The sequence below is a fragment of the Zonotrichia leucophrys genome, chromosome 1 (genome assembly GCF_028769735.1).
Source record: "Zonotrichia leucophrys gambelii isolate GWCS_2022_RI chromosome 1, RI_Zleu_2.0, whole genome shotgun sequence".
In the NCBI taxonomy this organism is placed as follows: domain Eukaryota; kingdom Metazoa; phylum Chordata; class Aves; order Passeriformes; family Passerellidae; genus Zonotrichia; species Zonotrichia leucophrys.
The window spans coordinates 82,123,911-82,148,606 of NC_088169.1; the positions used below are offsets into that span (position 1 = coordinate 82,123,911).

The 24,696-nt window shown below is 38.2% G+C and overlaps 1 protein-coding gene across 1 annotated transcript in view; it reads right to left on the reverse strand.

Moving 5' to 3' along the window:
• Window positions 1-24,696, reverse strand: part of TMEM135 (transmembrane protein 135) — a 156,280-nt gene that overhangs the window by 14,328 nt on the left and 117,256 nt on the right. The window contains exons 7-9 of the mRNA XM_064719310.1: window positions 3,948-3,989; window positions 2,552-2,698; window positions 344-413 (exon numbers count right to left, since the gene is read on the reverse strand). Coding sequence (XP_064575380.1) covers window positions 344-413; window positions 2,552-2,698; window positions 3,948-3,989 — 259 coding nt within the window. The remainder of the gene's footprint in view (window positions 1-343; window positions 414-2,551; window positions 2,699-3,947; window positions 3,990-24,696) is intronic.

Genomic DNA, 24,696 nt, shown 5'->3' on the forward strand with positions numbered 1-24,696 from the left:
CTGCCTGCCACAGCAGCACATTCCAGGTGCTTTATTTAGGGGGACTCACAAGTGGGCTCAGCCGTGAAGTGCATCACATAGTTAAACAAGTTCCTTGCTTGCTAGGCTGTTTTTTCCCACACATTTTATGTTACTCATTCACTACAGCTAATCTGAAAGACCAGAGAACTTTAACCCCACCACCGCCCCGTCCTAAATTGAGAAAATCTGTTTTCTGGCTTGTCACATTTTCAATAGAAAAGAATGAGTAACAGGCTCATTGCTCACTTCCTAAGCATATGCTTTTCCTGACTTTTACCCCTTCTTTGCCAGAGTTTGTCAATCCAACATTTTCTGCACTTACTTTAATACAGTATGAGATGCAATTATCTCCATAGTGTTTACAGCATCTATGCCTTGGGCCATGTTTGCACCTGCAAAAAGCATAATGAAACACGTATTAACTCGTAGCTGTTTTCAGCAACAGGAGACTTCATAAATTTTTCTTGCCTAAAAATACATAAAGTGCTATTTGCCCAGCACTCATTCTCCCCATTATCCACTGAAGGGCACTGTGAACTTTTATGATGCCATAAAAGGACAATAAAAACTAACAATACTTTAGTTGTACACCAAGAAAATGTGTCTGCACACTTATTTGGATCCAACCTCTTGCCATGCTACACATAAAATGCTAAATTAAAGAACAAATTTTCTGCCATGGTCAACAAGGAGAAGTGATGTGACCTCTCCTGGTTTGTCTCCGCTCCATGGTTCTGGAAGGATATTTGAGCAAGCATCTGTTGCCTGTGCCCTTTCATCTTTCACACCACTGTAAGGGTCACTGAAAGGCAATACAGATCATACTAATGCACACCCTGTGAGACTTCTCTCAATTACAAGCCTCTCACTTTTGGGCTATTTCTTCTGCAGTGTAGATTTTTATGTAGCTCTTCCTTTGGACTGAGAATTTGACCTTGAGTCTTTAAAACAGACTGGCTTGGGTTGGTGGGATGTGTGGATTGTACAGTTTCTAGCCCTGCATTATGTAGAATTAAAATAAGTAATTCATACTGGGTCTGAACATTATATTTTGCTACATCCAAGTATTTAAGATTTAATGTAAAATAAATTACACAACTTATATACTATGTAAAATATCTTGGAAGTTTTGAATCGTGTACTATAAAGTCTAATGGCCATAAATCATCAGTGAGGTCAGTTTATGTAGCAAAATTGTAATGAGAATGTGCTCAGGTTACAGGCATTTAGACTCAATTATATTGAAAAGAACCATATGGAAGAGAAACCAGTGGGAGCATAAAAACTGCATATTGAAAGTTTGCTGAATATCTGAGTTGGGAGTTTCAAAACCCTAAAACACTGTTCTTCTCCATCTTCAATCCTTGTATTAACCAATAACAGAAGAGCAATGAACTATCTCTAGCAAACTGAGTCATGGGTATTTAAGACATAACAGGCATAAGCAATTCAGGTAAAAGCATTTGATTATGGCTGGAGGTGTCTTTTCCTTGTAGGACTTTTGCTGTCTAATACAGTCATGCCTGAAAAACCACTGATGACTTCCCTCATCTTTTTCAACTAAAACCCACAGCAAATCATAGGAAGTCACCATGTGATGGGGATCAATTCATGTTTGTTCATCATCTGAGCAAGTAAAATAAGCCAATACTTTGAGTACACAATGCACGTGGAGACGCCCTCCTGTGTGAGAGCAGGCAGAGATTTGGTCATAAAACTGCTCTGGAAGAGGTCAGCAGAAGTGAAGATTCATAGGTGTTATGTGAATATATCCCCAACCCATTTTTTACTCCATCTTCCCTGTAAATGAATGACTCCCTGTGGTATCCAGTGTGCCTGAAGCAGAGGAATCAGTCAGCAGAAGTAAGTCATATGCTCAGTCTCAACATATCAGACTGAAAAGCTCACTGCTCTCCCTTCTTTAAGCTCATAAAAGCCAATGAATTGGATCCTGTAGATAGGGGGACACCCACCTTGCCTAACTTCACATGTCTAGATCCCACCTCGTGTAAAACAGTTTTAGACTCTTTGCTTTGCAATTTCCTATCTCCAGACAGCAGAGGCAGCCCACGTGCCACCAATTCTCTTTTAGGTAGTTCTCCTTTATGCAAAACAGGGATGTAGGTCCCCCAAAAGACTATGTTACAGTCACTTATGGTGACATAAGTAAGATCTGCTGCTGTGTAATTTTCCTCCTTCATAGTACCACTCGTTCCACCAGAACTATGCCATGAACTGATTTTGCTGAAAACTGCAGAAAAAGCAACACCATCCTGCACTCATCATGGGCTGAATTTGTTCCCCCTTGTTAGACAACTGCATGTTGCAAGGTCATACAGTTCTTCAAGTTTTGCTTTCACCAGAGTTCATCATCTGCCACTATTAACTACCTAGTAAAAATGAAATAGAAAAACGCTGAAATGTAAAGCAGAAGCATTACAAAATATTGTCAAATACAACATAACAGACATTAAAGTGCTCTATATAACAATGATTCAATTTTTTTTTTCTTTTGGGTTTTTTTACTCACACTTTGTCCATGAGCTTTTTTGTTAGTGCCAGTATGTTCATTGACTGTGATACTTTTTCACTATGCTTGATTTTTCTATCTGTTTTTGAAAATGCTGCTTCAGGTGAAAAAGAATGGGTGGGGATTTCTTCTTTCCCTACAATGAACCTGAAAGAAAAAAGCAAAACAGACCAAAGCATTTACATAACTCAAAGAAATACATGAAGTCCTGTATAAGCCTCTCAGTCTTAGACCAGATTCTCCCTGTTACTCCCACGTCTGTAAAAACCCATCTTATACAGCTGCCAAATCTCATACTTCTTTCATTGAGAAGATCAATCCATATATTTAAAGACATGCTTCATCTAGAAGACACAATTGATGCTGGGAATTTTTTAAAATTAAAACCAAAAACATTAACAGGGAAGTCCACCTCTCAGACAAAGGAAGAGCACTAAGTAGGAATATAAAAAAGCACTTGAAATATCTCAATTCTCTCCAGCAAAATGGGGTTACATAAAGGTTGATAATTACTACAATATTTTTATAAAATATCAATTTTGTAGAATCTTCAAAATGTTTTTGCTCCCACTTAAATCACCAACTTTGTTTCACTTGGCCTCATCTTCAGCCTTCTTTTCTTCACCCTGAAGCTGATATTGTCAATATATTGGCTCATCTTAGATGTAGAATTACTGCGTATCAATGGCAAGGGAGGACACAATGGCAAAATGTTTCCTAAAACCATGCACTAGAATCCAAGTTACACTGTACCTTGGCAGTCTTACCAGTCTAGCCAAGGGTAAAGAAGATGTAAAAACTTTGTCATTATGTAATGCAACAAATAATATCCAGGTAAAAACACAGCAGCCATTTGCTTCCAGGAAAATATGGGTTATCATGAATTCCAGATTTAGAAAGACAGAAGATAAGTGCTCCTTCCAAAACATGCAATCATATGCCTGAGTTTCCTTTAATAACAGTCACAAGTATGAAAGGATTTCTCTCTTGCTAGCACACAAAGAGGAAACTGTCTCAAGCTACACCAGAGGAGGTTTAGATTGGATATTAGAAAAATTTCTTCACTGAAACGATTGTCCAGCATTGGAACAGGCTGCCAAGGAAGTGATGGAGCCACTGTCCCTGGAGGTATTTAAAAGACATGTGGATGTGGCATCTGGGGACATGGTTTAGTGGTGGACCTGGCAGTGTTGGGTTACAGGTTGGACTGGATGATCTTAGAAGTCTTTTCTAATCCAAACGATTTTATGATTATACCTTCTTCAAAATATGCTGTATACCCAAAAGTTGGACAAATTTTAGAGCAGCATAGGAATAATCTTTTCTTACAATGCAGCTGCCACTGTGCATCATTCCTCAAAATCTTGTCTTACATAGTCACAGAAACTTCACTTACTTTAGTGCAGAGTATGTAAATCCTTTCAAGCCATCTTTGCACCTGAAAGACAAAACCAAAAGATTTCTCTATAATGGGCTACTGGCAATATAAAGTGTTACAGATTACATATGGCATAGAAGGGCTGTGGAGGAACACCAGCTTTTCATTAACAAAAAGCAGCACGTTTGCAACAACTCTGTGGTTATCCTTGATTCCCAGTTGTCACCACAGCCTTGGGACATCTCTGAAACAAAGGACACAGCATCAAATGCCAGTGCTTCTCTTTTTTATCCAAACCAAGAGTGGAGAAATTTTTAAAGGATGGTAACAGAACTACTAGGGCAACAATGCAAGAAGACAAAGAACTGTTGCTTTATGGAAAAGTAGTCATGATGAGTTTAACAAAACAAATGTTTTACTGCAAGGAGAGAAAGGAGGGTTGGGTCTCAACGAAAACGCCCACCCTTCTTGTGAAAAGCTGCAGGGAATTTCTCTGACTTTGAGATAAACTGCTGTACTTTGCAAAGTGCTGATCTCTGCAGCTTCTTACTTTAAGAAGACTCTTAATCTGAAAGTCCCAGTTTTTTAATTATACAGTCAGTGGTTGCTGTGATTCTGAGCTTGATAGTATGTATATAAATATAATATATATCTGTTCTTACCAACTACAGGGTTCCTTTTTTGAAGAACGACCACAGCAAGAAGCCCATATTTGGCTGTGGAAGATTTGGGTTATTGACTTTTTTTTCTGTCCAGGATACAATGAAAGGAGCTGTAGCTTGCAGCTGCTACTGATTTCTCCTCAAAAACCATGTTGATAGCATAGGAGAGAGGAGATATCTGTGTTTTCTCTCCTTTTCTTTTTGTACAATTGTATGGGGAATACATGATGGTAAAAATGCATTCCTGACACAGTACACAAAGCACAAACTAGTAACTTAGCAGCACCACCATTTCAAGAGCATACCTACTCTAAGGGAAGGCAGGAGAGCAGTTACAAAAGCTTTGTGAACAGAAGCAGCTGATGACAACCCTTTGCCTTCCACCTGCAGAGACCACATTGTCCCTGGAAGTGCCCACACACCCTTCAAGAGCAGGTGACACCATCTCCCAAAAGATTCCATGCATGGGCCAACATGTACTACCAATGGTTGGATACACACAAACAGCAGGAAAAACATCAAATCAAAGATGTTCACAAATGAAGAAAGTCTTGCTTTGTCCTGGCAGGGGAGTGCCTGGTGCAGAGCTGGTAAGACATCACAGCACTAAACACTCCTTTCCAAATTCTTTCCAAGGTTACAACCTTCAATACATATGTTTCCAAGGACTTGGTTTGTCAGCATGAACACAGTTACAAACAGCACCAAAAAAATCATTGCAAAGAGTTTGTCTTTTAAGATGACTGCAGTTAAAATACTGGTCACATATTTATGATATAGAGGGGTTCAAGGTAAATACATAAAAATAAAATCGCTCATTGTATCTTCAACTAACATAGAACTTTGAAACCAAAGACATGTAGTAATTTTAATTGTGATTCTTTAAACATACATACAATTCAGAAGCTGAAACACTATTACAGCACTCTTACAGAATGATGGACTCCAAAATGGGTTGAAAACTAAATGATGGACTGAAAAAATCAGCTTAGCCCAGAGAACACAGTGAATCACTGGCAGAAGTCCAGAGTCCGAATGCACAGGTTTAATATCTACCTCACTTTATCCACAGTACCACAGTCCAGTTTCCTAAGTTCGATTTTAAACCTGCAGCTGACTGTAAGTTAAATGCCCTTTGAGTGAAGGGTGTCCAACACATTATGCCTGCAAGCTGCCAGCTCATGAATAGGGCTTTAGTTTCTACTTTTTCAGTAAATTAAAACCACACACAAACTGCAATCTAAACAAGCACATAAGTGTTTCTAGAATAATATCAGAACAGAAAAGTAATCATAGTATGGCCATAATTATGTTTTCTCCTTGATTATTCCAATGTAACTCACTTTCAGTTGCAAGTGTTCAATGATTCCTTTACTGCACCACCAGATGTCCCTGCCCAGCTGTGCTTGAAGCACCCTGATGGATGCTATCCTACAACTCATTTCCTTTAAACTAACCTCAAAGAAAATGTCAAATCCTTTCTTCATTAATATTGTAAATCAGAAGACATCTGAACAACCAAAAGAGAAAACAGCACTCCAACCCCCTAATTTCTTCCTCCAAGAAACAAAAAATATTTCTAATGCCTATTCTAATTACACAAAAAAGTCAATTCTATTCAGAAAGTATTTAGTGTATTGGAATTTATTAGCTATGCTTACTTTTCTTATTTTTTTCTTGTTGTTTTGTTTATTTGAATTTACAGCTATGAATATCCCTGAAAAATACATCAAAGTTAAATATGTAGTTCAGTAAGGAAGTGACACTAAAGACACAATTAGAATTTTTTCCTCCTTAACTTCCTATTTAATTTTTAAAAAGTAAAAAGTGCAATTAAGCTTTTAAATAAAATATAATTAGTGTTGCTTGCTGTCTAAACTGTCTCCTGTAAAACCATTCTGCAAAACTAATGGGTGTGTGGGAAAATTGTTTATTAAGAGTTTTATAAACAGGAGTCCAAGAGAAACAATACTTGCAGTCAAGAGTAATTTGTACTGTAACTCCCCTTCTCTGGCATGGCCATTTTGCTCTTACGAACGAAGAGGCAACCAACAACAAAGCTGTAATTCTAATTTTTTGTTTTACATCATGGATGATGAATTCACTATATTTAAGGTTTCAGAATGCTGGTCTAGAGATTGCAATTACTTTTTTTATTCACTGACTAGGTACACAACACTGGCAGCAACCAAAAAAGCCCTACACACGGACTTCAAGCACACTTTTTTTGGGGGGGGGAGTGTTGGGGGGAGATTGTGACAACCCCCTTGCAGAGACATCACAAATTCAGTGACTGGCCTCAACAGTGACTGCTGAGGTACAACACTGGCTGCACATGGCACGTTTCACAAACACCTGGCTGCTAATAACTGAACTTAGAGTAATGATTTGCTTCATGCAGCCACTAATTGGTAATAATAATGCCACCACTAATTGGTTATAATAACTTTTACTCAATGCTTCATTGCTCAAGGGGTGAAAAAGCCTGCACTCTGCTGCTGACCCCCACGAACTACTCAAGCTTCAAATGAGCCCAGCACAATACATCACATGTGCCCAGCACTGCAGACACCCTGAGAGGGGAAAAATCTAAATAGTGAATTGTAAGGGATTTTTTTAGGGTACTATTGAACTTGCAGAGTTGTATAGCATCAGAGGGACTCGCTGTAGCTCATCCACCCTTCTGCGAGGGCATCTAGTGATAGGACAAGGAGCACAGGCTTTAAACTGAGGGGGCAGGTTTAGATTAGGTATTAGGAAGAAACTCTTCACTCTGAGGGTGATGAGGCACAGGTTGCCCAGAAAAACTGTGGATGCCCCATCCCTGGCAGCGTTCAAGGCCAGCTTGGATGGGTCTTTGAGCAACCCCATCTAGAGGAAGGTGTCCTGGCCCATGACAATCATTAAGGTTCCTTCTAAACCAAAACATTCTACTGCTCTTATGTTTCCCACCACCCTGAATGTCCCAGGGACCAAATCCCATTCTGCAGGAGGGAAACACTGTTTCCTGCCTAGCAAACAGTAATTTAAATGGTGCATAATTTGGTTACATTCTCCCATCAGATGGGGACTGTCCCTGGTACAAAGCCAAGAGGGGCAGTGACTTTGCCAGCTGTCCCTGCTGGCACCATGGACCTGATCACACAGCAGAAATGCTCTACTCCATTCCAGCTTTTGTTTGGCCAGAGCTTGTGTTTGGTTGGAGCCAAAGGAGCAGAAGAATCAAGGAGCCAAAGCAATAAATTTGGATTCTCAAAATTCCCCTGCTGGGACTATTCTGGCACATGAGCAAATAGGGTTGATTTTAATCGTGCATATTTATAAGATAAATTTAACTTAAGGCCACACACATTTATTTTTTCATAAAGAAAACAGCAAAAGTGGAATAGAGCCAAGGCTTGATACAAACTATACTTCCAACAAGACATGAACTAACTGTAATTATGTTTGTATATGTATAGAGGTGCTGTACATGAGTTAACTGTACTCTCCATCCATCCTGTGGGAAGAAATTCCCACACTGAACTGCAAGCCTGGATGCCAGCAATTATATTTTGGGGGTTTTTATTAGTATGTCTGTTTTGGGTTTTTTTATTAGTATGTCTTGTCATAGCTCTTCTCAAGACTTCCTCTAAATATACAGTGTACAAGAAACCTTCTGAAGGAACATCACTTGTCACCCATGGAACTGGTAAGCAGAAAGCAGCTCACAGTAGTAACAACATGCCATGTTTAACAACATCCCCACAGTGCTTACGGTATCCTTTAGGGTAAGAGTAAATTAGAAACTCCTACATGCAGAGCTCTCATTATGGCCAGGTGGGAAGGAAATACTTCAAGCACAGGACATGTGTTCGCATTTTACTGCAGCACCTCTGCCTGTGAGGACTGGTCGGGGGACCACGTTTCCATGTTAAGGTGTCTTCTTTATGGAGAAGTGAAGATCATCCTGATGAAATGTGACTGTGTCTGAACATGCCAGCTATACCTCTTGCTATTAAATCCCTTGCTTTTAGGAATTAAAGGCTATCTATGGTATTTTATGACCTATGCTGATCTCTAGAGGATAATCCATTTTCTGTTATAAGTTGCTTAGAGAGGTTACTGTATCTCCCTCCTTCTGTTTTTCAGCTGGACTCCATGATGTCAAATACTTCATTCCTCATCCTCTCCCCAGTGTTAAAAGTCAACAGCAACAGGTGCCATTTTTCTGAGATGCCTTCTGTATCTATTTCTCTTCTTCCTTTTCTATCTTCTCTTTTGCCCTTTCTTCCTACAAACTGAGATGCTCTTACACATTTCCTCCCAGCTGTCCTTCAAATGTTATTCTCGAAAGCTCATTTCTCTTTCTTAAGAAAAATTGCACTGAGGAAATCCAGAAGTAAATTTATGGGAAAGAAATATTCATACCCAGATTATCTCTTGTCTGAATTTCTGCTTTTACAGATTAAATATATATTTTCTTTCTATTTTTACACACAGCTCTTACCTATTCAAGCCAGAACTGTGAAAAAAAAATATAAGGTGCAATTATAAGCCAAAACTCTAATCTCCTACCCCATGGAAAACATGCAGCTTTTGGAAAACATGTCAGAAATCCCATTAAAAACAACAGAAATCAGAGGAGTTGTAGTTTATAAAAATTATACTTCAAACTTTTAAAGGTGCAAATGTAACCAGGATCAAAATTCAGTCAGAAGTCTCATAACTTGTGCTTCCAAATCAGATAGCTAACTTCTGCATGTTTAACTAAAACACTAAAAAATGTATCCATGGCATTTCTTTTAGTTGTGCCTGAAGAATAAAACGATCTTTTGAAAAGGCCACGGTTTTGCAAAAATTACATGCAGTGAATATAAAATCGTATTTCATAAAAAAGTAAATTAACAAAGAAACAGTAAATAGGGAAAACATTCAAGGAGAGGGACAAGATAAGCACCATGGAGGACGTACATTATTTTTTTCTTGACCCAAGTTGAATGCATCATTTCCAATACTTGGAAAGAAAAGGTGTGTGGAAATGACAAATCATGTAGTCAACAGTGACCTATGGTTCCATTAAGCTCTTATGTAAATTCAGAGAATTACATTTTAAAACAAAAATACTGCAATTCTGCGAAGAATGTGACTCTGCAATTAAAAAGAAAGCTGTTTATATTGAAGTTAAATTACAATACTGGATTCAGAGTTGAAAACCAAAGCTGCTATCAATCAACTTCACATCTGATTGTTAATCAAGTTTTCTGTGTTATTGTCGAATTGAAATCAGATTTCTAGTGATGTTAATTATCCTACTACTTACAACAGTCTCATTTCTTCAGAGGTTAGCACTTTCTGAAATGTGCAAGTAACTGCAATTCCAGTGGGTCAAATTTCTCTTAAAAGATCTTGTAAATGACAAAAAAATTTTGTTATTTTAGCTGGATGCAGATAGTCCATATCTTTTTGTACCAACAGTGCTGCACTGTGGGCTCAGGAGCCACAACTGAATAATTCAGATGGCCACGTTTCCATCCCAAAATCCTTAATCAAAGTCCCTGCCTCACACAGCTAATAGAAGAAGCCAACACAGAACCACAGAACAGTATGGGGTGAAGGTACCTTTAAAGTACCTCTAGTCCAACACCCCTGCCAAGGGTAAGGACACCCTCCACTGGATCAAGTTCCTCAGAGCCCCATTCAGGCTGGCTTTGAATGTTTTCAGCGATGGGACATCTACCACCTCCCTGGGAAATTTCTGCCAGTGTCTCACCACCCTTATAATAAAACATTTCTTCCTTATATCCAGTCTAACTCTACCATTGTAGTTTAAAACCATCAATTCTTGCCCTGTCACAACAGGTTCTATTAAAAAGTCTGTCCCCACCTTTCTCATAAATCCCCTTTAGATACTGGAAGGTGCTCTAAGGTCTCCCAGGAGCCCTCGCTTCTCCAGGCTGAACAACCCCAATTCAGCTTGTCACAGGAAAGGTGTCCCAGCCCTCTGATCATCTTTGTGGCCTCCTCTGAACCTGCACCAACAGGTACATGTCTTTCCTGTGCTGAGGACTTCAGAGCTGAATAAAGCTCTCTAAGCAATTAAAAAAGCTGACTGAACAATGAAGTTAAGGATTTATCTGCTTAATTCAATTGATTTGTTGAATTTTGCAAAGTGACGTAATTTTTCCACTATTCAATTTTGACCTTTTTCTTACAAGTGTTTTAACAAAATACAGCAACCTTCTGTTAAAGCAAAACCCAAACACTCTCTCCAAATCAGGCACAGAACAAAAATAGGAAATGGAAAAAACCCCTGGAGACATGAAGATGGGAAGTCAAATTGTCTCCAGAGGCATGAGGACACAGAGAAATGTACCTCAACACGTGTTCAAAGCCACGTCCACCTCTGGAGCCAGGGCTGCTCTGATGCCATCTCATTGTTGTCAGAACAATGAGTCAGTCACTAAAGGGACACGCTGTTACAGGATTACAAAACAAATAATCCTAAACCCACAACGGGTTTTGCTCATTATTAAATAATAGTGGCACCTGCAGTGATTCTATCTTAGAAGGAGAATTGTGCTAAACTTATCTACTGCCAAATTTTCCTCTGGCTTTTTTCTTATGGCTCTTTGCAAATGGAAAAAAAGAAAAAGAAAAAATAAGAGGCTAAATTTGCTGGAACTGTTTTTTGTAAACATACTTAACGCTCTTTGCAAATGATTCAAAATTTCAGCAAGCTAAACCTCTCTCATTGATTGATTAATTCACGCATTCAAGAGAAATGGATACAACACTTGATTTTCCCAAATGATCCCAAAATTGGATTTGAGGGAAAGGTTTGGCTGTTTGCTTTGTTTCAATTTGGGGAAAATGTGATTAAAAGAAGAAAATCCATTTATATTTTTACATTTATTAATCCTATCTCTGACATTCAATAACATATATAATCAGGATAAATTTATAATGAAATGAAAAGCTATAAAATGATTTTAAAGAAATTAGCAATCATTCTGAATGTGCTCAGGCCATTGCTGAGCTAGAATAAAGAGTGAAGATCAGTGAGTTGTTTTCAATACATTAACTTGAATTGAGATCTTTACCCTATTATTCAGAAATATTTTTAATTCCATATAATGCAGAATGCTGCCAAAATCATCAAGATTATTACAAGTATTTAGCCATAAGCATTAGGACAACATCAGCTGGTTGTTACACACAAACTAAATCACTATGTTGCAAAGTTTTTTGAAATTCAACTTCTATTTCTTTGTGATGATGACTGTCCCTTGTAGATTTACCCACTGTCCCAGAGTTTACACCCATATCTCCGAGATGAGTGCTGTGGTATTTGCCTCTGATGCTTGTAAGTACCATTGGATGTCTTGAAATGAAATTAAAATGTAAAATCTGTTCTGGAAGAACCACATAGTGAATAAAGTGTTTGCGCACAGCCTCAAGAAAACACTATTTTGAAAACCAAATTTCAGTGCAACCACAGAAATCCACTCCTGAGTAACTCCCTTGCTGGCTGCTGGCTTATACTTCAGCAAGAGACCACATTTTACTCTAACATAACAGTTTTATTTTAAATTACTACAGTGCTGGTCAATTAGATTGTATTTTTAGTGCTGAATATCCAGGTGCAGTATTTGGAATAGAAAGTTGCATGACTAAAAAAAATCCAAAAAAAACAGCTTGAGAGACTGGTCATTGGACCTGGAGTGAGCTGACACAAAGCCCAAGCCTACAGGTCACAGTCAGAGGGAGGACGTGTCATTTCTATGATGGACAATGCATGTTCTTTCTTCTTCTAATAATCACATAAATGTGGCTTCTGAACATCTGTAATTGCTTCTAATTTTAATTTTTTTTGAAAAAATAATTTTTAAGAAAAAATTAACTCCATACCAAGAATGTATATAATCATCTAGATAAAACACAAGATTTCCTGCAAAATATGAAGAAAAATCAAATTAATTGTTTTACACTGAAGAGTTGCTGCAGTTAACTAATTTAAGCAAGAACATGGTATTTATAAAAATAATCAACCAATAATAATTGCTGGGAAGTAAATGCTGTTGGTATCGTTTAGGAGATCAGTAGAACCTCCCGCAATTATTTCACTTTGTAAATATACCACATCTGCTTTTGTCAGCTACAAAGTATGCAGCATAATCTGCATTTTCCTGACAATCCTAGAGAAGGCCAGGTACAGACTGATTGTGAGCCACCAAAGTGACCTCAATAGTGAGAAAGGTCCATAACTGTGGGATGTTTGGTTATTTTTAGAAAAGACAGTGCTAAACACTAAGGTGCTGTCTGGGAAAGGAGGAATTAGAAAAAACTGTAATTCAGCTGGCTTCCTAAGGAGGAAGGCTGTACATAAACAGACCCTGTAAGCACCTGGAAGACAATCATGAGGACATGACTAACAATGAATACACGCTTATCAAAAAAAATCCTTGTAACATGGGGTCTCATGACTAGGAATGCAAAGAGATATGTGTCATATGCTATTGACTTAATTCAGGCTTTGGACCTAAAGCATGTGACATTTTCTTTTCAATAACAAACACAGAAACATAATTTAATGGCAGATAGCTAGAATGAATACAAAAGTGGTTAGACAAGAGTAGAGAGAGAACAGTTATCAATGGCTTGCTGAAAAACTGGAAGGACAGACCAAGTGGTATTCCACAAGCACCAATTCTAGATGTCTGCTACTCAGCAATTTCAGTAGTAAAAGTGGTGACAGAGAAAAAAGTGCATGCCTATTACATCTGCAGATAATACTGAGCAGAAAAGGGCTACAAGGGCTGCTAAAACAGGCTGAGAGTGTTGAGGTTGTTCAGCCTGGTGAAGACTTTGGGGAGACCTTATATCACTTTCTAATACCTAAAGGGGTTACAAGAGAACCAGAGTGGGACTTCTTAGAAAAGTCTTAGGACATGAGGTAGTAAATTTAAACTGAGAGCAGGTTTAGATTAAATATTAGGAAAAAAAATTCCTGTGCACATGATGAGACACTATTACAGGTTGCCCAGAGAAGCTGTGGATGCCTCAGCCTTGGAAGTATTCAATGTTCAAGTTGGATGGGGCTCTGAGCAACCTGATTTAGTGGCAAGTGTCCCTGCCTATGGCAGGGAGGCAGGAACTAGATTATCTTTAAGACTCTTTTCAACCCAAACCATTTTGTGATTCTATGACTTTATGAAGTGGAAGACATTGGCTCAGGTAAAAACCCCAGGATGTTATTCATCAACTGCATGTGCATTATATGTATGGAGAAACAATCAACTACACAAATACAGGATAAGAACTGTGAAGCATTAAAAAGCAAAAGCTGATTTGGAATGTAAAAGAAAGGCTACAACTTGCAAAACACTGAATTGTCTTGCTCTATTTTATTTATCAAGCTTTATCAGCTGAAATAAATTGTCTTGTGCATCAGAAAAGAGAACAGGGTAGAGGGATACAAGGGGGAGAAAAATATAGCAGTATGTGATAAATCCTTGCTACTAAAGTTTGCTACAAAGTAAAGCAAATAATCTGTTTCACTCATGTTTGTGGATGAGAGAAGAAGGAATAGACCAAAATTGTATCAAGATATATTCAATCAGACTCTGTAAAACTCTTATTCAAAAAAATGGCTAAGAATAGATTGCTTAAGGATGTCATGGACTCTCCATTACCGAAGACTTAAAAGAAAAATAAAAGTCAGATATTTGACATGAATGGGGAGAAAACAAGACAATCTCTCATGAATTCAAGTATTTTTATTCTACATTAAAAGACTGAAAAATAGAGCCAACACTTAACATAAATGACCTCACACATCCAAAATTTAAACCAATGGCATAACTTTATTAAGGAGGGAACGGAAAGTGGAGATTCTCTCAAGCTGTTCTGAAGGTTTCTTTTCCTTGATAACAAAGTATCACTGCAGTGAATGAAAAATAAGAAGGGATCAGCCCATGATCAACCCTCGGCTCCTTCAGCTGAAAAAACCCTCAAAAATAGTAAACAAGAGCTAGAAAATCTGATTTTAACTTTGAATTCGCCTATTTCATATAGGAATTTTCATTCACTTTTAATGTTCAAGTCACAAATGTAACCATTTGTCCTCCTAGAATAAAACTGATCTTGCCCTCATTTTACATTTAGCCAGCAAGATCAATGCACTGTGTTGTTGTTGAAAATATAAAGCCATATAAAAATGGTTTTGCAAACAAACCTTCACGTGGCTGCAGTCCCAGCAGGCCTGGGAATGGAAGGTGTTGCATTATGTCTGCTATCCAAAAGTAAAGGTCAGTTTTGGAGATTAACTTCACGAGGAAAAGCAGGGCTAGTCAGTCATCAGCCCAAAGAAGAGGCACAGCCAGGTAAATAAATCCACACTGACAAAATCCACATCTGGAGAAGCGACACAACTGGCTTGGCTGTGGAACACAACTGTGAGACAGCTGCAGGAAGGCCAGAAAGCACATCTGCCACTACTTCTGTGCTTGATACAAAAATGTGCAGCCAACTGGAATTAACTGTTCTACTGGTTTGCGCCAGGCACCTCTTTCAAAGTCAATATTTTGTAAGAAACAATGTCAAGTGTGACTGGTAGACCAAGGACTCAGTATGAAACTATGGGCTCTGCCTGTACCCATCCAGTTAAGCTGGCCATCCTTCTCTCCTTTTCCTTTGAGTTTTCTTGTACAGAGTGCTTCAGGAGACATCTTATGTTTCTGTCTTGCTTCTGTGTTCTCTTCATAAAGGTTTAGCAAGAATAAATAAACAGGGATTGCCAATTACACGTCTCCTTAATTCCAAGAGAAGCACCAAACTAAATATGGCAAAGTAAAGAAAGAGTGTAACACCGCAAAGGAAATTTTTGGGCCGCTTGACCTGCTAATACTCCACATTTTAACAGGAAAGGAAGAAAATCAGCAGACAAAAGATTTGCACCATGTTCCTTCAGCTCTGACAGCTTTCCAGTGAAAAAGTTTAGAGTAATAGCCAGGACATTTGGACTGTTTTCCTCAGGGGATTACATTCTTCCATCTATCTCTTCCCAAGCCAGAACGTGTCTTTTTTCTAACTGCACCTGATGCTGACTCATGGACTGCTCTGGACACTGCAAAGCCATGAAAGCAGATTAGACAAGGCTGCTTAATTTTTAATTTGCAGTCATTAGGTGGAGAGGAATCCAAGTTCTAGTGGCATATTCTTTGCGGTTTTTTACTACTTTAATATACTCATCAATGTTATGTGAACAGTGTTCCTAACTTCACATGGCAGATGTTAATTCTTGGACTTATATCATCTTAATTGTTTACAATAAAGTTAAAAAAACTAGACAGCTGCGGAAAAGATCATTATGGTTTCAGAATTTTACTTGTAATCCAGCAAGAAACTACAGCAAAAGTTTTACTTTCATATGGCAACCACAGTTCAAAACAAGTACATTAAAGTCAAGTTATTAGCAAGCATGTAAACCAGGCAGTACATAGTAGCTGCATGGTCCTTCATTCTACCCATTACTTGCTAAAGTCTAATTAAATTCATTATTTTCCACTGGCTACTAGAAATAAAACATTTTTTAACAACATAATTATTTTATATGTTTCACCCAAAATATACTGATAGTTGAAGGTAAAAGATATAAGCACTAGTTAAAGTGAAAGAAATGGAAGGTTTATGAAATTAGGTAGTTGTATGAATGTACAGATTCACAGTTCAAATTTTACTATATGCACAGAAAACGAGTTTTGAAATAACTGAAAATGAACTACTCTTCAACAGGATTTAGGAAACCTCCAGGACTTGTGAAAAGAGATGATTAGCACTGTATTCACCCAAGAAATGACATTTTAAAAAAAATGTGAAGAAGCCATGTTTTGAATTGATGTGTTTCAGTCTACGATGCTGAGAATAAGGAAAGGATTCATAGCAAGGATTAGGATGCTACAAATCATATGGAACATATGAATAGGAGTCTGTTTCCATGTATCAATAGGGGTTTAATTTCTGAATGAGAAGCTTAAGCAAGGGCACATTCTTTTGTAAAATATCCCACGGGTTTCCTAGAATACACAGATGTAGTGACATCCTCACTTCTAACTTTACTCAATAGGTTCTTATAAATCCTTGACAAATGTTTAATTTAATTCATAAAAAAGTAACATATTGGAAATTTTTTTTTTGAGAAGGGTAATAAAAATAGAAATAAAGTCCATGACAGAAAGAAAACTACATTCCCTCAGCCTAAGATAAATTTATTAAGGATAATTGCTTATAACTTCTCCAAGTTTGCTACTCTGACTGCTATCTGAAACCATGATTTCCCAGGGGAAAAAAAAAAAAAAACTCAAACCAAACCAAAACAGCTGGAACACATCCTAGAGATAAAAAATAAATCACTTGCAAGTGAATTCCACACTCAGGAGCCCCAGTCAGTACTCTATACAAACAGCAAAACAAACAAAGCCCAGAAGGAGCATTAACATCCCTGGTAAATGGGTGTCTACTAATTGCAGAGCATCAGGACAGCTTCAGTGGAAAAGCAGAGACTGAATAGGATTGTCTGATAAATCTACTACCCTCAAACACTCCACATAGTATTCTTGACCCTGTAGGTCGCAACCTTTTGCTCCCAAGTCATTCATGTCAAAGGGAATAAAGAGGTTTATCCCATTCTGTTGAGTCCCTGTAATTATTTGTTACAGTTTTAAGTTATCTAGCATTATGTACATAGCAGTTGGGTGAATCACACATGCTCTTTTCAAACAAAAATTCAACAGACAAAGTGGATGTAATTTAAAAACCAGTAAGGTAGCCCAAAACTTTACAAGTTTAATAATTTCTATATTTAGCTTGTAAGAATTCTATGTAATAAACAATTTGTAGCAGACAAATTAGATGTAATGGCCTCCAATTATGTCTAAACCAAACAAACATGAATTAATTCACAACAGAAGAAGGTTAGAAATTTATCTAAAGCTTAAATTCATGAAGATGGGAAAAACACATACTGACCACTATTAGGTAAGAAAGGGTACCATCAGAGAGCAGCATAGTCATAAGTAAGTCTTCAGAGAGTTTTCATTCTCAAATTTCAGATTGCTAACAGTTTGCTGTCAAATATAATATTTCTTTTATGGTGTAATTTGGCTGGAGTCTGCCAAATGCACTGTATAAAAATGATTACTTCACCTTATGAATCACTTTTCATCAGCATACTTTTAAATACAGCTGTGAACTTTTGCTCTAGAGAAAAACAACAATTTTACACTGTTGATTTATCTGTGATGGAGCAGAGGGTGGAGCCTAGGGATTAAGGATGTTTTTATTTTTTTATATTCACTTATTTATTCTGTATTTTAAGTATAACTACTTTTATAAATATATTTCAAAATACATAAAAATACGTGCATTGTTCGCTTGCAAAACAACATTATATGGCACTCAGAGATTAATGTGTTTCATAACATGCTTGCGAAAAATTGACCTGGGGAATGCAGCCAAGAGAGTTTTGGGGGTCACACTGCAGTCTGGAATATAATTTTGGACTCCATTAGAAAGAACATTTTAGCCATATTGCTAATCCTACCAGTAATGGTAAGGTCTAAATTCCCTAGAGCCATGTCCTCTTTAAGGGCCACATCTTGCAAAACATGCAGATGTATCTAAAACCGGCAGTTTGAAAGGACAAAGTAATCAATGCCTGTCTTACTCATATCAAATCCCAGTAAGAGTACTTCATTAATTCTTTTCTCATTTTTGGATTCATGATCCATCTCTATGGGCCAGAAGAAATCATGTGCATGAAAGTTTAATAGATAAGGAGCAAAGGAAAGTTGATTACAAGCAATCTGCACCAAGAATAGCATTAGTGTTTTCAACGGTGTTTCAGAAAAGGTTTCCATAGAGGTTTTTTTGCTGTTTGTTTATAATGTGTACAGAATCACATTATTAAGTTAATCTCTGGAAGGTTATCCTCCAAAATGTTGTGCATTCCTATTATCAGTGCAAATATTCCATACTTCTTGATAGAGGCAAGCCACACTGATGTCCAGACAACTAATGAACCCTGCAGCTACAACCTTGACAAAGCAGTATGTGCCTTGACGCTTCAGAATATTTATGTGCTCAAGTCACAGAGGCTCCACAGAGCACTTGGTGACATACATTTTTAGCTCTCGCTTGATAAATGGATACAGTTTGATCTAGATTCGGTTCCAGACCTTCTTATGCCTTGCAAATGGGTAACAGGGGCTGCAGAACACCTTTCCTCACATGGAAGGCTCATGAAGATGCAAGAGGCTGTGTAGTGGTGGTGTCAAATAAAAAGACAGAGTAATGCTGCACCTCTTCAATAAACCTACTGGTTTGCCAGGAGAAACTTCCACAGAGGAGGGGCATACGTACAAATCTGCTGGTGTTTTGTATGTTGAAGCCAGAGAGAGAGACCATGGAGAAAAGACATCTTTTATCTTCTCAGATTTATCTTGCCCTCCTGGAGGATTCAGACTCTCTTACCTCTCTCTGTTTTTTGAGGTTTGTACATGTTTTTTTTCTTGTTGTTCCATCAATACAGAATTTGCATGGTTACAAACAGTAACAACTTTAAAAGTTATATGGAAAGTGTGTCCCAAATTAATTTAAACTAAAAATTAACAATCATAGAATTAAAGAACTATTTGTATCTGAAGGTACCTTATATCTTATCTAGTTTATACTCCTCTATTATAGGCAGGGACACCTTCTACTAAACCAGGTTGCTCAGAGCCCCATTCAACCCGGCCTTGAACATTTCCAGGGATGTGGCAGTAACAGCTTCTCTGGGAAACCAGTGCCAGTGCCTCACCACTCTCATAGTAAAGAATTTCTTCCTTATATCTAACTAGATCCATTCTCATTCAGTGTAAAGCCATTCCCCCTTGTCCTATCATTACACGCCCTTGTAAGAAGTCCCTGGAAGGTGCTATAAACTCTCCCTGGAGCCTTTTCTTCTCCAAGCTGAACAACCCCACCTCTCTCAGCCTGTCTTCACAGGAGAGGTGCTCCAGCTCTCTGATCATCTCCATAACTCCTCTCTGGATTCTCTCCAACAGGTTCACATCTTTCCTGCGCTGGTTCCCCAGAGCTGGACACAGCACTGCAGGGGGGGTGTCACCAGAGCAGAGCTGAGGGGCAGAATGCCCTGCCTTGCCCTGTGCCCACGCTGCTTTGGATGGTTGGCTTTCTGCGCAGTAAGGGCACATTGCCAGAACATGTTGAGCTTCTTGGCAAACAATATTCATCAACTTTTTGTTCTGATACATCAAAGCCATGTCTTACACAACCCAGATTTTGAGTATCTGCACACAGTAAGCATTTTTATTGCTACTTTATCTAACTTGCCAGCACATCAAACCATAACTTGATGAACTTCTCTACCTTCCAGGGCTTTTTTTTCCAAAAATGTAGTTTTCCATTTTTTGCTATTAATAGTTTTTAAAAAATAATCTATACTGAGAAGAGTACACATAAACAGTTACTCTTTTAGAGACAAGAAAAATACCAGACTTTTAAATACCCTTTATTATTGATTAGACGGGGTTTTTCTGATCATCCCCATTCATCTTCAACACGACAGTGGCAAAGTTAGGCTAAATCAATTTTGTTTTTTTCATGAACAGTTAAAGCAACAATTTCTTCCAGGAGCAAATGAATTCACAGAGCCTGTTTTCCGGGAAACGTGCAGAGCAAGCGTATTCCATGAGTGCAACACCCTCACACGCTTCTCTGAGGTCTACAAAGGACCAGGTTCATCCAGGAGCATGTGATCACCAGCACGCATGTCTTGTCTGCTTATTGTCATGAAAAAAGCAAGATTTTCTGCTTGTATCTTTGGAACCTTTATGATTTTACAAATATGACTGAAATTGCCTCTAGGTTTCAAAGCTTCCTTAGGAAAGAGACTGGCAGAAATACAAGGGAGTGCTGTGGGTAACATCCTTCCTCCTTTAAAAACCAGGTGAAACACAGGATTTCATTACTAATACATGAGATCTTACAGTTATCTCCCCTGACAGAAATGATGTCTGTTAAAAGGCTAACCTGAAAAAGATACACTTAAGAAAAACAAACTTTCCCCTACTCTTATCTTTTTCACATCTCATCATCTGTTTTTGTGGGAAGTTTCTATTAACATATGTTCACAATATGAATTTCAAAAGTCACATATTAAATTCAATCCATTATATTTTGAAATGGAGATTCTCATATATCACTTTTTTACCTCTTTTTGCCCTCAGATTGCCTCATTCTGCCAGCATAAGGCAGCTCAAATTTAAATCCACAAGGAATTTTGAAAATCACACCATTTGTTGCCTAAAATCTGCTTAAATGAGCAGTTTTAAAATTTACCTGAGTCATTTTTCTAAACAGATGTACCATAGCTACAGTTCTTTTGCAAACACTCAAGGAAACACCACACAATTATATGAACCACAAGAAAGTGCCATAGTTTGTTTGCCACAGATTGCCTTAATCAATGCTTTAGTGAATTGTGATTATGTGAGTTGTAAGTGCTTTACAGAAAAAACCCACACTCCATAATACATTCATGCAAAAATCTAACTGTGGATGCTTAAATAAATATAATGTAGATTATAAATTACTCCTCAGATCCCAGTGTTAGCTGAAAAACTGCAATATTGCACCAGCTTGCAAATCGATGCCTGTAAGAATAAATTCATATATGTATGTTAAAAGAATTGTTCACTTTACTGGCAAAACCTGACTTATTTCTCCAAGATGGGTCTCAATAAAATTTCAGAAAATGTAATAATGGAAAATTTGCTGTTGGATGCTGGTTCTTTGGTATCATTTGGATAAAGTATTTTTCTCAAGGTTAGCTGAGAACGAGCCTGTCAGTGACTGCAGCCATCACAACATAAAAGCAAACATTATGAAGACCATATTTCATTTGCAGATAAGAGCAGAATGAAACAGTAAAGATACAATTTGGGGCACTCACATTTTTATCATTCCTAAATGAGGTTCCCAATATCAGAGAAACCAACCTTTTTTTCCCTGTTGATATTTTTTTAAATTGTGCTTTTTAAACTGGAGAACATCTGGTGGGTCACCCCACCATTCAACAGGGCATGCCAGAAAGGCATGGTATTCCACTGACTTTTGTCAAATTCCTTTATGATACACATATATAATATACGCATATAATTTTTTTTTTGGTCTTGTGCCCTAGTAGAGGTACCTGTACTCAAGGATACAATTTGTTAGATGCTGTGCCCATACTGTGGCAACACAGAGACATGGCTGGAAGGAGACTGTGCTGCAGGGTCACGCCCATTACCTAGAGTAAGCAAATTTAATTCTCAGCAAGGAACCACACTTCTGGTAAGCCAATCTTCTTATTCCTTATTCCAAAAACTCATCAGACTTATTTGCTGTGAAGCCTTTCCCTAAGGAAGATGTGAAAAAAAAAGGAAAATTAAAAGGTGGATTTTCCTTTCCTCAGATTCTGCTGGCCTCAGCAGGCAGCTCAATGCTCAGTTGAATCTATTTAGATTTAAAAGACATAAAACATGGCTTCAGATCTGGGTGGTCTGTGCAATGTCCAAGAATATATGAATTGGCTCACCTTCAAAATAATATTTTGCTGCTTTCTTTTCCTCAAACAATAAATTATACCCACTTTTGCAATAAAATCACAGCGTAGTATCTAACAATACCGTTCCTCCACATCTACTGCTGGGTGTGTATCACTGACATCCACCTGCCTCTTCCATTTAAAACAGCAAATCACTTCAGTAAAACTATTATTACAACTGGATGAGCAGATATAAAGTCAGAAGGCGCTGGTTTTATACAGTTTCATAAACAGATCAAAACTCTTTTTTTTTTCCATCATGCCCTAAGGGTAAAAAAAAAGGCAGCTTTCCCTCTGTAAAATTAGCTATGTGCAAGGTGTAGCCAGAACTCTGCTGAAGCCAGGAAAAATCTGACAAGGAAGAAAAGAGCCATGAAACTGAGTTGTGCCATAAATTGCTGAAGAAGTCAACATATCAAGCTATTACCTTCTGTAAGACATTTTCGGTTATAAAATCATATTTTTAATAATATGAACATCTGTGTAGTGCTTCAATCATCTTCACAGCACCTCAGGCTTATTTAACATTACATGAGTTCCTAAGTGTAATCCAAAATTAACATTCCATCCAATCCAATCTTGTAAAGTCATACCACACCTCTAATTATGTGTTTTATAAATACACTGGTTTTAATTTTTATTTTATATTTCATAGTTTCCACTTATAACTAATTTTTACACAGGAAACAATTTTGAAGTCCTAGTAAGCATTAAGAAAATATTTTATCCTTCTATATTACTGGTATTTCAAAAGTAAATCTGCTAAATACAGTATTTAATTTTCTGAGACCAAAACCCACATTATGTCACCCTTAACTGTGTGGTAAGTATACATATTAAACCATTAAAATCCCATGCTGCCTGACAACCACCAGGCAAACATTTTATTTAAAAAAACACTGTCATAGACATACAGTTTAAAAAATAGTATTTGGTTCAAGGATGGGGAATTTACCTAAAATCTGGTATTTTCCACAAGTATGTCAACAGCACTTAAATTTACTTGCACTGCCTCTATCCACTGGCATTCACTAACAGGTTAATTTCACCCTATGCTTTTCAAGCAGCTTTGAAACCCAAAACACTTACATTTAAATGCACCAGAACAGTGCCTGCTCTGAGATCCCAACCCCACACATGCAGCAATAGCACTGCTGGGTATTCACCAGTCATGCCATTGCCAGAGACCCCTGCAGGACATGTGCTGCTCATGAGGGACTCCAGTGGAGCCTAACAGAATGCTCTGCGGATCCATGACCTCCACTCAGATCATCACCAACACTCACTTCCTCAATACTGAGCAATTTCCCAGCCCTGAAAGGATAGCCTAGCCCTGCAGGAAGGTTTCTAAATGGCTTCCTCTCTATTTCCTCAACCTACAGCAGACAGGCTTTAAAAAAGTTAATCATGTTTTCTCCTGATTGCTTGCAAGATGGAAAGGGAAATTCCATCTCTTCCATTCCCCAAAGAAGGATTCAGAACCTTCACACCATGGACTACTCAGGAACCAGCCCTGTCACATCTGAACAGATGCTACATCCAACTGTAGATCCTACATGCATATCCCAGGTTCATGACCAACCATACACCCAACCATTACCAGACTGGTTTACACATGACAGGGCTCATAGGAAGGCTGTTCCTGTTTCTTGTGGCTACAGCAAATCTGTGGGGGTTGGTTTGCACCTTCACAAGACACACTCCACCCTGTAAGTGCCACACTCTGCCATTTAGAAGGCACCACTTGAGCATCTTCCTCCAAGGAATGGGGCAAATGCTTGTTTGTTAGCAGAACTGAAACACACAATGACCTTACAAAACAGTGGTTCGCCGTACGCTGTCCCCCTGCCCCCAGCTACACAAAATATCATTTTTCCATCTTACAAGGCTCTGCAGAGATAGGAGAACAAGGAGCTCTGTCCTTGGCTCTGGGGAAGGAAGACAGGTCAGTACAGAAGGCCTGTGGCGCAGACCTGGCTCCAACAGGCACCCCAAGCCACACAGTCCCACCTTGCAAGTACAGAGCAAGGGCTCACAAGCAGTGGCCTCCCAGAAGACCACGAAACCTTAACTCAATGAAGGAATGAGACCTCCTGTGGGGCAGGAAGATGGAGGTGGGGGAGATCATTCACCCATGATTTGCACTCAGCTGCCAGGTCTCCAGCTGGGTTAAGCATTGTGTGACAGACCTGAAATCCTGATCAAGTCCTTGATTTATGTTTTGGCATGCTTCACCAGTGCTTCTCAGCAGGACTAGATGAATCATTGATCTGTTCCAGTACAATGATTTCTATGTATGCTCATAACCTTGGAAGAATCTGTTTAACATTTGAACATGCATTTAGCTTGCTCAGTGCTCAGTTTTAAATGCTGAATTGTATTCAAGTTGTACACTTACATTGTTGCTGCCTAAGTCTGCACATTTTAAAAAACTAATTTTGCAAAAAAATACAAATTTTTGAGAAAAAAATAT